Source organism: Spinacia oleracea, chromosome 1 (genome assembly GCF_020520425.1).
Source record: "Spinacia oleracea cultivar Varoflay chromosome 1, BTI_SOV_V1, whole genome shotgun sequence".
Classification (NCBI taxonomy): Eukaryota; Viridiplantae; Streptophyta; class Magnoliopsida; order Caryophyllales; family Amaranthaceae; genus Spinacia; species Spinacia oleracea.
Genome location: NC_079487.1, coordinates 91,874,526 through 91,887,756, shown reverse-complemented (window position 1 = coordinate 91,887,756; position 13,231 = coordinate 91,874,526). Strand labels below are relative to the sequence as shown.

The window sequence follows — 13,231 nt, the reverse complement described above, 5'->3', positions numbered from 1 at the left end:
ATAAATCTAGGAAATTCCTCGTATTTTCCAATAGGAAAGTCGGATGAAATTGGGTGAAACAACTTAACTTATTTTTAGTAAGAGGACGGACGAGTGGTGGTGTAAGAGGAGCGTACTAGTTATGATGGTCGTGTTAGGGGGGGGGGGGGGGCGAGTCAGGTGGCGGCGTGGAGTTCGACAAGTGTGGCTTCTGCTATGGTGGTTCCAAATAAGAAAGAAGAAGACTTGAAATGATTATTTTTTTTGAAGAATATATCTATTTACCGGTTTCAAAGGTTACTGGTAATGTTGGACTATTATTAGATGGGTGATATAATAGTTGGGATTATTCCAAAATAAACTATAGTATAGTTGGGATTATTAATATTAATTTTTCCTAATATTTTATATAGTTCATTTAATTTCGTTAAAATTTATATACTTTTATTTTAGAAATGGTATTTACTAATTTAATTCTATTTTATAAATATTCATTTAAGCATATTTATATATATATATATATATATATATATATATATATATATATATATATATATATATATATATATATATATATATATATATATATATATATATATATTTATAGTGTAATATTGTTATCATCTGTTTAATGTGGTTAATATTTCGTTTAACGTTATTAATGTTCATTATTGTTATTGTCGTAATTATGATTATTAAAAATAAATTATATGTCATGAATAATTAAGTTTTGATCCGTAATAAATCGTACGAAAATGAGTCGGGGGTAAGCTTGGTCTACAAAGTTCCGTAGGGGAAGAAAGGCTGAGGAGGGTCGTCGAAATGTTCAGAGAGGGTAAGAAAATGGCGAGGAGGGGTTAATTACTGGAGGGAGGGGGTTTGATTGCTTAGAAAGGGTAGATCTGTACTTACATAAAATAAATGCATGCGCTTTTAGGAAACGCGCGTCGAATAAAACCCCCTAGAGATAGGGAAAAGAAAAAAAAAAAAATTACACAAATTCTTATTTAAAGGAGGTGTAATAAATATTGTAAATCAGAGTAAAAGTGAACTTAAAAAGTTTAAAAGTTACATAAGTATAATGTAAATCTTATCTATGTTTTAGTGATAATTTATTTCGCTTTAATAAAATATCCCTTCAAAATCACTAATAATGTAAAAATTTAAATTTATAACACTTTAAAATGTTTATCCATGAAAAAAGTTATAACATAAAAGTTAATTAAAATATGTTAAAAGTTATCAAAAATTGGGTAAAAGTTATCCCGATATATAGTAAATTTATCGTACACCTAATCCGTACAAGACCTTTTGTTTTACTTATCGATAAGAAATATCCATAGATTATTTTTGTTTATGAGGGGAGAGATATCCAAATATAATGAGTGAAATCTAACCACTCGTTGTATGAAAATTATTAGGTGCACCCGGATGAACCATGCATCCAAGGATATTTTAATTCTCATTGGTGACCCTTCTCACGTTTTCTCCTCGGGTGTAAGGGGAAAATGTGAGAGGATACATGGTACACCGGGATGCCTTAATATGTTCTACTTATTATAAGGTTTTATTATTATCTTGAAGTGTCTATGTTTATTGAGTACTCGTAATAATTTATCTAGTTGATAATCATGTGATTCTCTAAAATAACAATTTTGTAAGTTTAAAGCTTAAAAATTGGCAATTTGCCAATTTATTAACAACATTCTAGCTAGTCTCATATCCGACCGTGTTACACTTAACTGTCAGACTGTGTCTAATATGGAGTACGAAGTAGTATGTAAGATGGGCAAAAAATGAGTGACATCACATGTAACATACTCCCTATGCCCCTCTTTGGTTGCTCTATATCTCTTTTTGGGGTGTCCATTAAAATTGTTCTATACCTTAAATGGTAGTTTTCCACTTGCTCCCTCTCCATTTCTTTTCTCATATGCCCACTTTATCAACTCAATTTCCACCCAATTTTTAATAAAGAGAACTTTAACTACAGCGCAATGAAACAGAAAGGAACGGAAGAAGTAACCGATAAATACGAAGTAATCTCTATGTGTCCGGTCTTTTACAAGAATATGTATTGTTTGAAAAAAATGGTAAAAGTAAAAATAAGCAACAGTGTAAAGCACAGTCAGCAATATGCAGAGAAAGGAAATGTAGTGATGCGTCCCCTTCGTACAAATGATAAATCCCTTCACTCTCTTTCTCTCCTCCACCTAATTTTAAAGCAAAAAGTTAAATCATTAAACTTCATTTTTATACGTAGTCACCAAGATTTCCCCCTATTTTGGCATCATTTATATATCACATCAACACATCCTTTTCAATTTTGGAAAATATAAATTATTGGTAAAATTGGAAATCTTTTTTTAGCAAGTCTCTTATTAGATTGAGTATTTCGAAAATTACCGTTCCTCAAAACTTTTTACTTACTCCATATTTTGTATTTTTAACGATTTCTAAGTGTGCTTACAATTTTTTTTTTTATTGAGACAAACCGTCTAATAACGAGGTCTTGATCGAATGGTAGAGATTTATTAACCTACTTCTATATACAATATGTCACACATGCATCTTAATCCCCTTCTCTTATTTGTGATATCGATTGTAACTCATTTGGACTACAAAAAAACTCTACAAACACCAAATACGTTTAAATTTGTCATTATCGAGTCCAATTATGACACCGTCTAATACAAGAATTTGCAATCTATATAATATATTAAAAGGCGTTGTGAAAAATGTATATGTGCCACATAGTACTCTCCTCTTTACGCCACATCATCCACTCACCAAGTGTTATGCCATGTCATAGACAACCAAAACTAATGCAATGAGATTTGAACACAAGACCTCATGTGTAGAAGTTAAGTTTCATTACCATCTTAACCAACCACTAATTGTTGTTTATCCATGCACGTTAATTTATAATACATGTTAACATGAAGTCTAAAACAACTAAATTTTTATGTTACTTTTTATTTTGTATGGACTATATTAAAATAAAAAGAACAGTTACAATATTAGGAAAACCGTGAATTAAACAATTAAAATATTAGAAAAATTACTTTGCATGATGAAGGTAATGTACATGTGTAGTTGATGAACTTAATGAATCTTTTCACTTTTATGGTCTACATGTATCTTAGTCAAATATTGAGTTGAAAAAAAAAGTCAAATTTTAATTATTAAAGTAGCAATCGGGGCATCGCCCGGGGTACACACTAGTTTTAGAATGAAAAATTGTGAAAATATTGGTACGGTCTGAAGAAAACTGGAATGGAAATAGAGATGGTGGCCCACAAGTAGGCACAAAAATTACAGAAAACGCTCTAAATGTGGCAAAAAGGGTCATGCAACAGTGTAGACTTTGCCATGCAGACTTACCGTTTCTAGGCTTTCTCTCTCCTCATTCTCCCTCTTTCTCCAATTGGCGAGTGAGTTGTTTTTAATCTCTCTCCACGCCTCTTTATCTTCTTCTCCCTCCCATTTCTCTCTCCATTTTTAGCAACCTCTCTTCTTCTTTTTCTAAGTTTAGAACAGAGAGAGAATTACCAAAAAGGAAGCTCTTTTTTTTAAAAAAGTATTCTTAAAATAAAAATAAAACAGGGGAGAAAAACAGGGGATTGATTGATTGATTGTTTTTAATCATCATTTGTTAGGGTTTTCTTAAAATTAATTTCTGGGTTTTTCTGGGTTTTCGTTGAATTGAAATGGGTCGTGGAAAGATTGAGATAAAGAAGATCGAAAATGCAAATAGCAGACAAGTTACATTCTCAAAACGCCGTTCTGGGTTGCTCAAAAAAGCTCATGAACTTGCTGTTCTTTGTGATGCTGAGGTTGCTCTTATCATCTTTTCTAGTACTGGAAGACTTTTTGAGTTCTCTAGCTCCAGGTCTGAATTTCTCTCCTTTTTTTTTCCTGGGAATTTCTTTTGAATATATATCCAAAAAAACAAAAACAAAAAGAAGTTTTTTTTACAGAGAAATGTTATCTTTGTAAAGTTGCATGTTACAATTTCTGGGATTATCATTAATAAGTGTTGAATTTAAGTTTAATTGTTGTTGTTGGAAATTTTTTATTTTTCATTTTGTGTTTGCATGTCAAGATTAATTTGTTTGACCTTGTGGACTACAAGTCTTGTTGTTTCTTCCTAGTAATTTCCCTTGAAAATAATAAAAGTTTGAACATTCAACTTCTTATCGTCAAAATCAAAAAAAAAAAAAAAAAATTGGTGTTTTCCCATTGCTTTTGAGTTTTGATTTTTCCAAGTTTCTATTTTTAGATTAAATTGCAAGGCCATTTCTAATTCTAAATATTCCTCTTTTCTTTCTTTTTCTTTTTGGTCCCGGAAAGACTTTTCTACTTCTTTCCTCAGTCGGATTATTTTTCGTGTACAAAAAAAAAAGTTTATAAAAAATAAATCAAAGCTTTTATTAATTTCCATTTTTGTTTTGTTTTCTCTAGGAGAAGTAATTGATACTTAATTTATTTATTTTGTAGAAGTGCATGACTATTTGTGAGAGAGTGAGTCTAGAAGGGTGAAGGCATGTGAAAAAATGACACTGAAATTTGAAAGATTAAAACTTTAGGAGGAAGATTTAGGTTTATTTGAATATAAAATTGTAACATGTTGTAGTTGTTATTAAGATTTAGGAGTAGTTATTACTGGCCTCTTAAGCCTCGAAGCCGGGTTTCTCTGGCATTTAAGCACTTCTTTGCTTAAATTGTACTCCTTCCGTTTCTTTTTGTTGTATCCGTTTCCATTTTAAGCGTTTCATATTGTTGTATCCATTTAGAATCTATTCTATTTTTGGACATACATTTTATCCTAAAATATCCTTACATTTCTATCTTATTACCAAAATACCTAAAGATTCTACCCATATTCCCTCCTAATTTTCCCGACCCATAATATTTAATTCTTTTCCCTTCCCCATATACCCACTCTCTCACCTCCTTTATCACCCATCATTATCACTCCTCTCTCTTACCTTATTTCTTTATTATTTTCTCACTCCTTTATTTATTATAATCTCTTACATCCAATCATTTCTCTTACACCCAATCATTACACTTATACCCATACAAACCAATATTCCAATTTTCTTAAAAACCACACCAGATTCCAAATGGATACATCAAAAAGAAATGGAGGGAGTAACATGTTGTAGTTGTTATTAAGATTTAGGAGTAGTTATTACTGGCCTCTTAAGCCTCGAACCCGGGTTTCTCTGGCGTTTAAGCACTTCTTTGCTTAAATTGCAACATGTTATCAGGTGTATGTGAGTCCAGAAAACTGGCTATTGGGCTGAAAAATGTTACTCAAATATGGGTACAACTCGTACGACTATTGAGACCTATTGAATACTGACAATTGAATACAAGTCTACATGAACATGACTAATTAAATGAGTGAGTGATTCAAGGGACATGTCTGTGACTTAGAATTTCGGATATAGGATCGGGGTTTTGCCCTAAAAACTCGACATGCATGTATTTGTCCCATGAATTTCTTTGTAAAATTGAAGTGTCATGTATAGATTTCATACCCATGTCAGACTATGGAGTGTCCTAGACATTTACTTGGGATCAATGAATTATGAATGTATGGAAACAGAAATATGCATGGAGGGTCAAGTATCTTGTTTATGATTGATCACATGTTGGTATATATGTCTTTGAATTTCATAGAGAAGAAATGTTTGTGCTTTAGTTTGTTTGATGAAAAGAGAAGGGGTGAATTGTTTTCCATCATCTCAATACATTTTAGTTGTTAGCATTGAAGTTCTATGTGGGTCATGAGAAAGAATAGTGTTTTATATATGAGTTGTGCGTTGGTACTTGATAGCTTATGTATGTAGTTATGCTTTTAGGTCCAAGGTTAATTTGTAACAACTTATTTGTAGCTCTCAGCACAATTCATAGCATGCCGAATGTGTTGTTCCTTTGATATAAACTAATTCTTAATGTTCTATTGCTACGTTTTTTTGATTCACTATGTGCTTAAGTGTTTTAATTATTAATGCGCAGCATGAAAAGAACGCTTTCGAGGTACAAGAATGCTCAGGAAACTTCTGATGTCACAACTGGAAAAACAACGCTCGTGATTGAGGTACAAGGGTCTTAACTCAAATTCTGTTTTTAGTTCTCAAGAAAGTGTTTATATTTTCATACTTGATTGATGATTACAAAAATGTCTCCTTTTGTTTCTCGATCTGTTGCATAACTTGTATAGTTAGACATCTTTTTTTTAAGTTTCTGGTTAATGTTAGGCATGAATAATTCTGTTGATTATGGCCAACTAGACAATTATGTGCTTACTTTATATAAACAAGCCTCTCTTATCGAACTATGCTGTTTTTTTATTTGCAGGGAGAAGATTTGAAGGAGATTGATAGTCTGAAAGACGAGATAACAAAGCTCCAATTGAGACAAATGTATATTTCCTCAAACTTGTCAGTGATTCAAGTTTGTGCTCTTTTATTCTAAACTCTGTCAATAACCATTGTCAATTACAGGAGGATGCTGGGTAAAGATTTATCAGGCTTGAGCATGAAAGAACTGCAGCAGCTGGAAAAGCAACTCAATGAAAGTTTACTGTCTGTAAAAGCTAAGAAGGTGGCTGCCTTCCCTTTGGTTATGCGTGTCTTTTATTTGAGGTTATTATTGTACGACAAACACCCAAATTAATATCAGTTTATGTGAATACTTGCTACTGCAGGACCAACTTCTGATGGAACAACTCGAGCATTCACGAATACAGGTACCTCACAGTATATATTTATATGAATACATAGTTATAATTTGCTGTTTGATGTTTGTTGTTGGTCCTGGTGACATGGTAGTAAATGTTTTATCCAAGACTAAAGATGCATTTTTTTTTGAACTTTTTTTAACAATCTAGGAGCAGAGGGCGTTGCTAGAGAATGAGACTTTACGCAGACAAGTAACTATCTTTCTTTCTCCCATCATAGTGATCAAGTTTTTTTTTACTGTGTTAGCAGTTATAAATCTGTATTTTGATGATGTGTAGATTTCTGAGCTTAGAGGATATCATACACCATCTGAACGCCCGGAACCTATGTATCTGGAGTACTACCCCATATCAACCAAGGTTTCTTCTGGGACCAACGGGACTTCAGGTTTTGATGGAGGCTGCAACAGTGAACTCGACAAAACAGATTCTGATGTTACCTTGCACCTAGGGTACATCACTCCTCTTTTCCCCATATTTCATAAATTAGTGTTTTGTCCATTGTTTTATTTAAAATTGTTGTCTCTTACATTACAATTCAGGCTACCATGTGACAACATTCGAAAGAGGAAAGCAACCGAGAGTGAGTGTGGAAGCCCAGAAGTGTCTCTCTGATTATCCTCCTCTGCATCATTGCTAGCTGCTGCTCAAATTGGCACCAGAAATAGCACGTTTTGGTAATCTAATAGCCAACAGGATATATGTGTGGCACTTAGTTAACAACTTGACATCATCATATATTAAATAAGCTGTAAATATTTAGTTAACTACTCGCGAGTGTCGAAATAGTCTACAACGAAGAGCTATGTCATTTCATACACAAGGAGCTTTATAATAGCCTACGTGAATGATTTGTTAAGAGTATTAGCTAAACTTGTCTCTTATTTTCCGCCAACAACAATAAAAACCGACTTCCATTCGTGTTCATTTGTTTTCCTTTCATGCACATACCGGGAAACTAACTTTGTAAACAAAATTTCGCACATTACTTTGTACAAATACTGAAAGCAAAACATTACCAAACATTCTTATTACAGAGTATTTAATTTCACAAACTACAATCACTAGATAATTAGTCCCTAGATGCTTGCTTGGTTGCTCTTAGGACACTTTGATCCAAGCAACGAAGCAGTCTTTGCAAGTGAAATTTACATACAACAACGATCGAAGCCTTTATCCCAACCATGGAGTTGGCTACTTAAATTTATACAGGTACAACTAATTACTAAACATTCTTATTCAATGGATATAAAACCCTAATTGTTACTTTTACAAAGCCTAAGACAATTGATTAACTCACTTCTCCTAGCCAAAACCTCAGAGAATAAGCAATTAACCTCTTTATTCACCATTTCCAGTAAATTCTCAAGTTCACCCAATTTGTTCTTCAATTCTTCTGCTGCTAATTTAGAGTTACTGCTCTTTCTACCTTCAATCAAACCATCTTCAACCTCTTTCACTGTAACATTCACCTCTTCAATCTCCTTAACCATCAAATTTCCACCAAACCCCAAATCAAATCCCTCCAATTCAGAAGAATTCAACAAACCTAGATGATCAACACTTCCATCACTTACCCCACACAACAAAACCCTAAAAACAACCAAATTAACCCCTTTCAATTTCACCATAGCTTCATAAATTGCCCTTTCTTTGTCACAATCAAAGCTTTCAACACCTTTTTTCTTGCAATTCCCAGGTTCAATTTTTCTGGGTTTGATTGGTTTCAAGTGATGAAGAGCTGAAGAAGACGAATTAGGGATTAAACTCACCGCATGACAGAGAGTGAGTCGAGAGTTACCCAGATGAGAAATGGATGAACTGATTGAATTTAAAGCATCTAAAATGTTTAAACTGTGTGAAAGATAATCTTCTGCCAAATCTCCCTTCCATTTGGTAAATGGGTGGTCTAAATCTTTCACCAATTTTGTGAATGCTCTGTTTATCTCCTGTAAGAAATTGAAACAGGGGATGAACCAGGAGAGAGAAAGTGATCCATGTCTTTTATCAGAGAGCAATCGATTGAGGCTCTCTGATAAGTATGATTGGAAACATTTCAGAGCTTTTGATTCAGATTGATCCAGTTTTGGGTTCGATGTTCTAAGAAGTTTGGTTGATTTCTTGACGAACAATACCATGGAAAATACACCAAAATTCACAAAAAAGCAAATAAAGAGTGAATCTTTTTGTTGAAAATTTGGGGGAAACAAAAGGAAAAGTTGGGGTTTTTTAATTAATAAGATTGGGATAATAACAAATTATTTGAGCAAGAAATTGTGTGAGAATTTCTGTTGTTAATCTTGTTATATACTCCGTTTATATATTCTCTGTTTGGGGTGGCTGGGTCAAAATGAGGTTATCTTAGTTGTTTAGCAAAGTGTGTGAGAAGGTTTAGTGGTTGTCATCAAACACGTCTTCTAATCTGTATGACTAAATTAATGACTACTTGCATGATGCGAGTGTTGAGAATTCCGTGTGCCAAATTTTGGTGCTTTGCTTGCCAAAGCATGTTGGAAGGATACCAAAAGAATGTTACATTGGACTATTGGAGTAGAGCTGCCAAAATAGGTAATCGGGTCGGGCTTGGGTCAGGTCATTCCGGGTCTCGGGTCATGATCAGGTTGGGTCGTGTCGGGTCAATATTCCATCCGGGTTGAGTTCGGGTTTGGTCGGGTCAATTTCAGGTGGGGTCATGTCGGGTTTTTTCTTATCCCGGGTTCAGGTCGGGTTCGGGTCGGGTCACATTTCGGTCAGGTTTGATTCGGGTTCGGGTCTTATCAGGTCGGGTTTAAGTCGGTTTGTAGCAGGTAATTTCGGGTTCGGGTTCTTATCGAGTCTGGTTTAAGTCGATTTGCAACACAGTTATTTTCGGGTCCGGGTCTTGGTTTGGATCGGATAATAATCGGATTAGATAGAATTCAGGTCGGGTCACTCTCGGGGACGGGTCAAACTCGGGTCTGATAACTATCCTATACATTTTAATTATTTTATATTGTAAAAAATATTGTTGAACTTATTTTAGAGTTAAATATTTTATAGACCAAATAATCGCTTGGTTTTGTCAAGTCGATACATATATAAAGTGAATATGGATTACAAACTAATGATCGATTTGGTCATCTCAAAATGTGAAAGTGAAAAATATTTACTCCCGCAACTCGAATTTCATTTTTGGAATGAGGGGTAAGTGAGTGAGTTTCGAGCCAATGCGAGTTTCCTGTGTGATAGCGTAACCGTTTTTCTCGTTGTTGAGCACATTGACATAGGTCGCGCAGACAAAGAGAAAGATTGTTAGTTAGGATGTTAGATTCAATTCTTACCTTTCATATCATCCAAATTGCAAAAAATAACTCGAAATTATTGTAAAGACAAAACAAGTTTTACTTTACTTTTGTTTATTTATATAAAAACGTCAAGTTGTTCAACACGTTTTAATTTTTTCGCGTTTTAATTTTTCAGTATCTAGTAATAAATAATTAAAAAAGACTTATCGTTGAAGTTAATATTTGGTCGTGTCAATGATAAGTCGGGTTATCAACAGGTCGGGTAAATCAGATTGTCACGGGTCGGGTCAATAGCAGATTAGCAGGTTTCATCGAGTTACAATCGGTTTCGGATTGACATTGGGTCGGGTACCGAATCGGGTTCGGGTCATTGTTCGGTCAGGTCAGTTCAGTTATCGGTCATCTTGGGGTCGGGTGTCGGGTTCGGGTGTTACAACATTGGGTTAAAATCGGTTATCGGTTTTTTCGGATCAGGTACAAGTCGGGTTTCGGGTTACCTATTTTACCGTAATTTCGGGTCATGATCGGTTACGGGTTCGGTCGATTCAGGTCGGGTTTTCAGGTCGGGTCAGCTTTTGACAGCTAATGAGAACGCGTTTATACGAATTTGGCTGCTTTGATTTATCTTTTCCACTAACGGGAATACGGGATAGTGTAAGGTATTATGGTTTCACACTTGATGGGATGATTGCTAAGTTCAACTACTCAACTGTAAGTATTGTGGCATGTCTCTATATTGATGATAGCAATATCTACTAATTTACTCATAGGATTACAGATTACTTATGTTGCATAAAATTTAATAGAACCTTTCTTAAACAATGCTCGTAATACTGTATTTTGAAATATAAGATTGTCTTCAGTTATACGGAGTAGTTTATTTTCCATGAAGTAGTTATTTTGGGATTGTTTTGTGTTTCGTTTTATTTTATTTTATTTCTCTCTCTTTCACAAAAAAGAATTTTTTTCATTAAAAATGTGATATTTCTGTTTGCCAATATTTGGAGCTTTGCTTGCCAAAATAAAGCGTTAGCATGTTGGAACGTTAGTAGAAAGATACAAAAGAGAGCTCGTGCTCTATTTTTTTGGTGTACCATCCGGTTCACCCTTATAGCTAATCCGGATTCGGGGCGAGTTCTGAGTGGATAGGTTCCATTCCCCTCCCAATTGTTGTTGCGGGGGATCGAACACAGGTCCTCCCTACCAAGTTCAGCCTCAATCACCACTGATACAAAAGAGAGCTCGTGCTCTATGATTTGTTATAGGAAAGTATTTTACATTGGATTATTGAGAACTAGATTTAAAGCCCGTGCGATGCACGGGTTAAATATATTTATTTTTGTTTGTGAGATTTATTTTTTAACTTTACCTTGATGAATTCATATGAGAATCAATTACGTGTGTCTTTTTATCACAATACATAACTACTTAACATATGATTGATTTGATAACATTTGTAATTCTATTTTATTATTTTAAACGGGATAAATTATCTTTTTCTCTTATTATTATCTTTTATCGGGTCTTTTTTTTATTATTATTATTATACAAATAATTTTAATAATGCATATTGAATTGTTTGTTCATATATGTCTATTATATTTGAATATATTATTTTATTTTATGTAAATTTTGGTTTTATTGTTAACAATTATCCAATCGTATAGCTTAGTTACCTATTGCATGTGTGTTTATACACCCGTAATACGCTTAAGGAAATGCAAATCATCATTGTGATGCACTGATAATTTTTTTGGAATCTCTAAAATCATCATTGTGGTGATGCACTGATTTTTTTTTGGAATCTCTAAAATCACCGCAAATGACTTGCTCGGTGTTGTCATCCTTCTCATCAATCGAAAAATATGTTATCCTTCAATACCAACTTCCTATATACTCTTGATCGAATTACATGAGAAGTTAAGTTTATATATAACCAAAAAAAAAATTCCAGTGCATCAAAATGATGATTCCACTAATTGCAGGTGTTAAATAATCCAAAGTAAAAGAATGATTTTGACCACACAAAAAAGACAATAATACATCGTGAAAATTTTGAGATCACACCTAAATAAATTAGGATAAAAAAGCAAATAGCACATGCATATATGATTGTAACCGGTAATTCAAAAAATTGTAATTCCAAAACAAAAACTCAATAAGTCGATATACAATTATATTTTAAGTGAATATCCAAACATACCAAATATTTACCCGATTATGTACAATTATCTCAATTTCACGCTCATCTTCTGTAGTTTTCTATGAAGTTCTCGCATAATCCTCGATCGTCCGAATCTGGAGTGTACTGTATTGAACAACCTGGAACGAAAAGAAGAATATCAATCAACAAAAGTTTTGCCATATCATTGTACATATAATAAGCAAGCAAGTTACATAATGTGATGGTGGTTTTATGGCGTGGTGTGGTTCCACAATTGAGATAATCACAGATCATCTTCTTTCCCAAGGCATGTTTGATTAATCTTTATTGGTTTAGATATATATAGATCATCAACAAAAAAATACCGTATATTGAAAGTTGATAATTATAGTTATCTTTTTTTAATTTGCAAATTTTTATCTTTTGTTTATTTTTTAAATATTATCTTTTTACAAAATTTATCTTTTTGTTTGTTGGACTCAGATTTGTAAACGGATAATAAACTATTTCAAAAGTTATTTTTTCATTTTTATTTGTATCTAATATTTATTTTAAATTACACTTAATGACATGACAATCCTATGTGGCACTCCAAAATCTCTCCAAAAAACTCCCCTTTATATATATATACTAGATTTTAGCCCGTGCGATGCACGGATTCTATTAAATTGTTATGTTTAAATAAAAATCTTATGTATATACCACTTTTATATATTAGATTAGATTAGTTTTTGATTTTGCATTGAATTTCATTAAATTTTTTATTTATTATGAGAGTGTTTGTTTTTGAATGAAATTGTATATGCGTAATATTAATAATTAATTAATAAAAAATATCTACGTGATACTTAATCATTGCTTTACGTGGCACCAGACTTTTTTAATTCAAAATTAATTTTGAAATCTTATTTTTTTCATTGGCCGAAACCATTAGATTTTTCTACTTGGCTCTCTAATATTGGATTAATGCTTGATTTAAATTGAATTTTATTTATTTTATTTTAGATTATTGTTTGATTTTTGGGGAATTTATTTTAGATTTATTTTTTT

The 13,231-nt window shown here is 33.0% G+C and overlaps 2 protein-coding genes across 2 annotated transcripts; one reads left to right on the top strand and one right to left on the bottom strand.

Moving 5' to 3' along the window:
• Positions 1 to 3,355: 3,355 nt before the first annotated feature.
• On the top strand, positions 3,356 to 7,660 carry LOC110803891 (agamous-like MADS-box protein AGL15). Its single transcript, XM_022009434.2, has 8 exons — positions 3,356 to 3,871; positions 6,010 to 6,091; positions 6,352 to 6,416; positions 6,498 to 6,597; positions 6,701 to 6,742; positions 6,884 to 6,925; positions 7,013 to 7,185; positions 7,276 to 7,660. Exons 1-8 carry the CDS (start codon positions 3,690 to 3,692, stop codon positions 7,346 to 7,348), a joined length of 759 nt encoding a protein of 252 aa, XP_021865126.1. The 5' UTR covers positions 3,356 to 3,689; the 3' UTR covers positions 7,349 to 7,660.
• Positions 7,661 to 7,989: 329 nt separating this feature from the next.
• On the bottom strand, positions 7,990 to 8,871 carry LOC110803894 (protein BPS1, chloroplastic-like). Its single transcript, XM_022009436.2, has one exon. It carries the CDS (start codon positions 8,869 to 8,871, stop codon positions 7,990 to 7,992), a length of 882 nt encoding a protein of 293 aa, XP_021865128.1.
• Between the last annotated feature and the right edge of the window lie 4,360 nt (positions 8,872 to 13,231).

What these genes read in the sequence shown, in the direction of transcription:
- LOC110803894 (XM_022009436.2), bottom strand. Translation starts at nt 8,871, where the DNA reads ATGGTATTGTTCGTCAAGAAATCAACCAAACTTCTTAGAACATCGAAC.
- LOC110803891 (XM_022009434.2), top strand. Translation starts at nt 3,690, where the DNA reads ATGGGTCGTGGAAAGATTGAGATAAAGAAGATCGAAAATGCAAATAGC. An exon ending in AAACAACGCTCGTGATTGAG is followed by an intron (nt 6,092 to 6,351) that starts GTACAAGGGTCT and finishes TTTTATTTGCAG; the next exon opens with GGAGAAGATTTGAAGGAGAT. An exon ending in ATGAGACTTTACGCAGACAA is followed by an intron (nt 6,926 to 7,012) that starts GTAACTATCTTT and finishes GATGATGTGTAG; the next exon opens with ATTTCTGAGCTTAGAGGATA.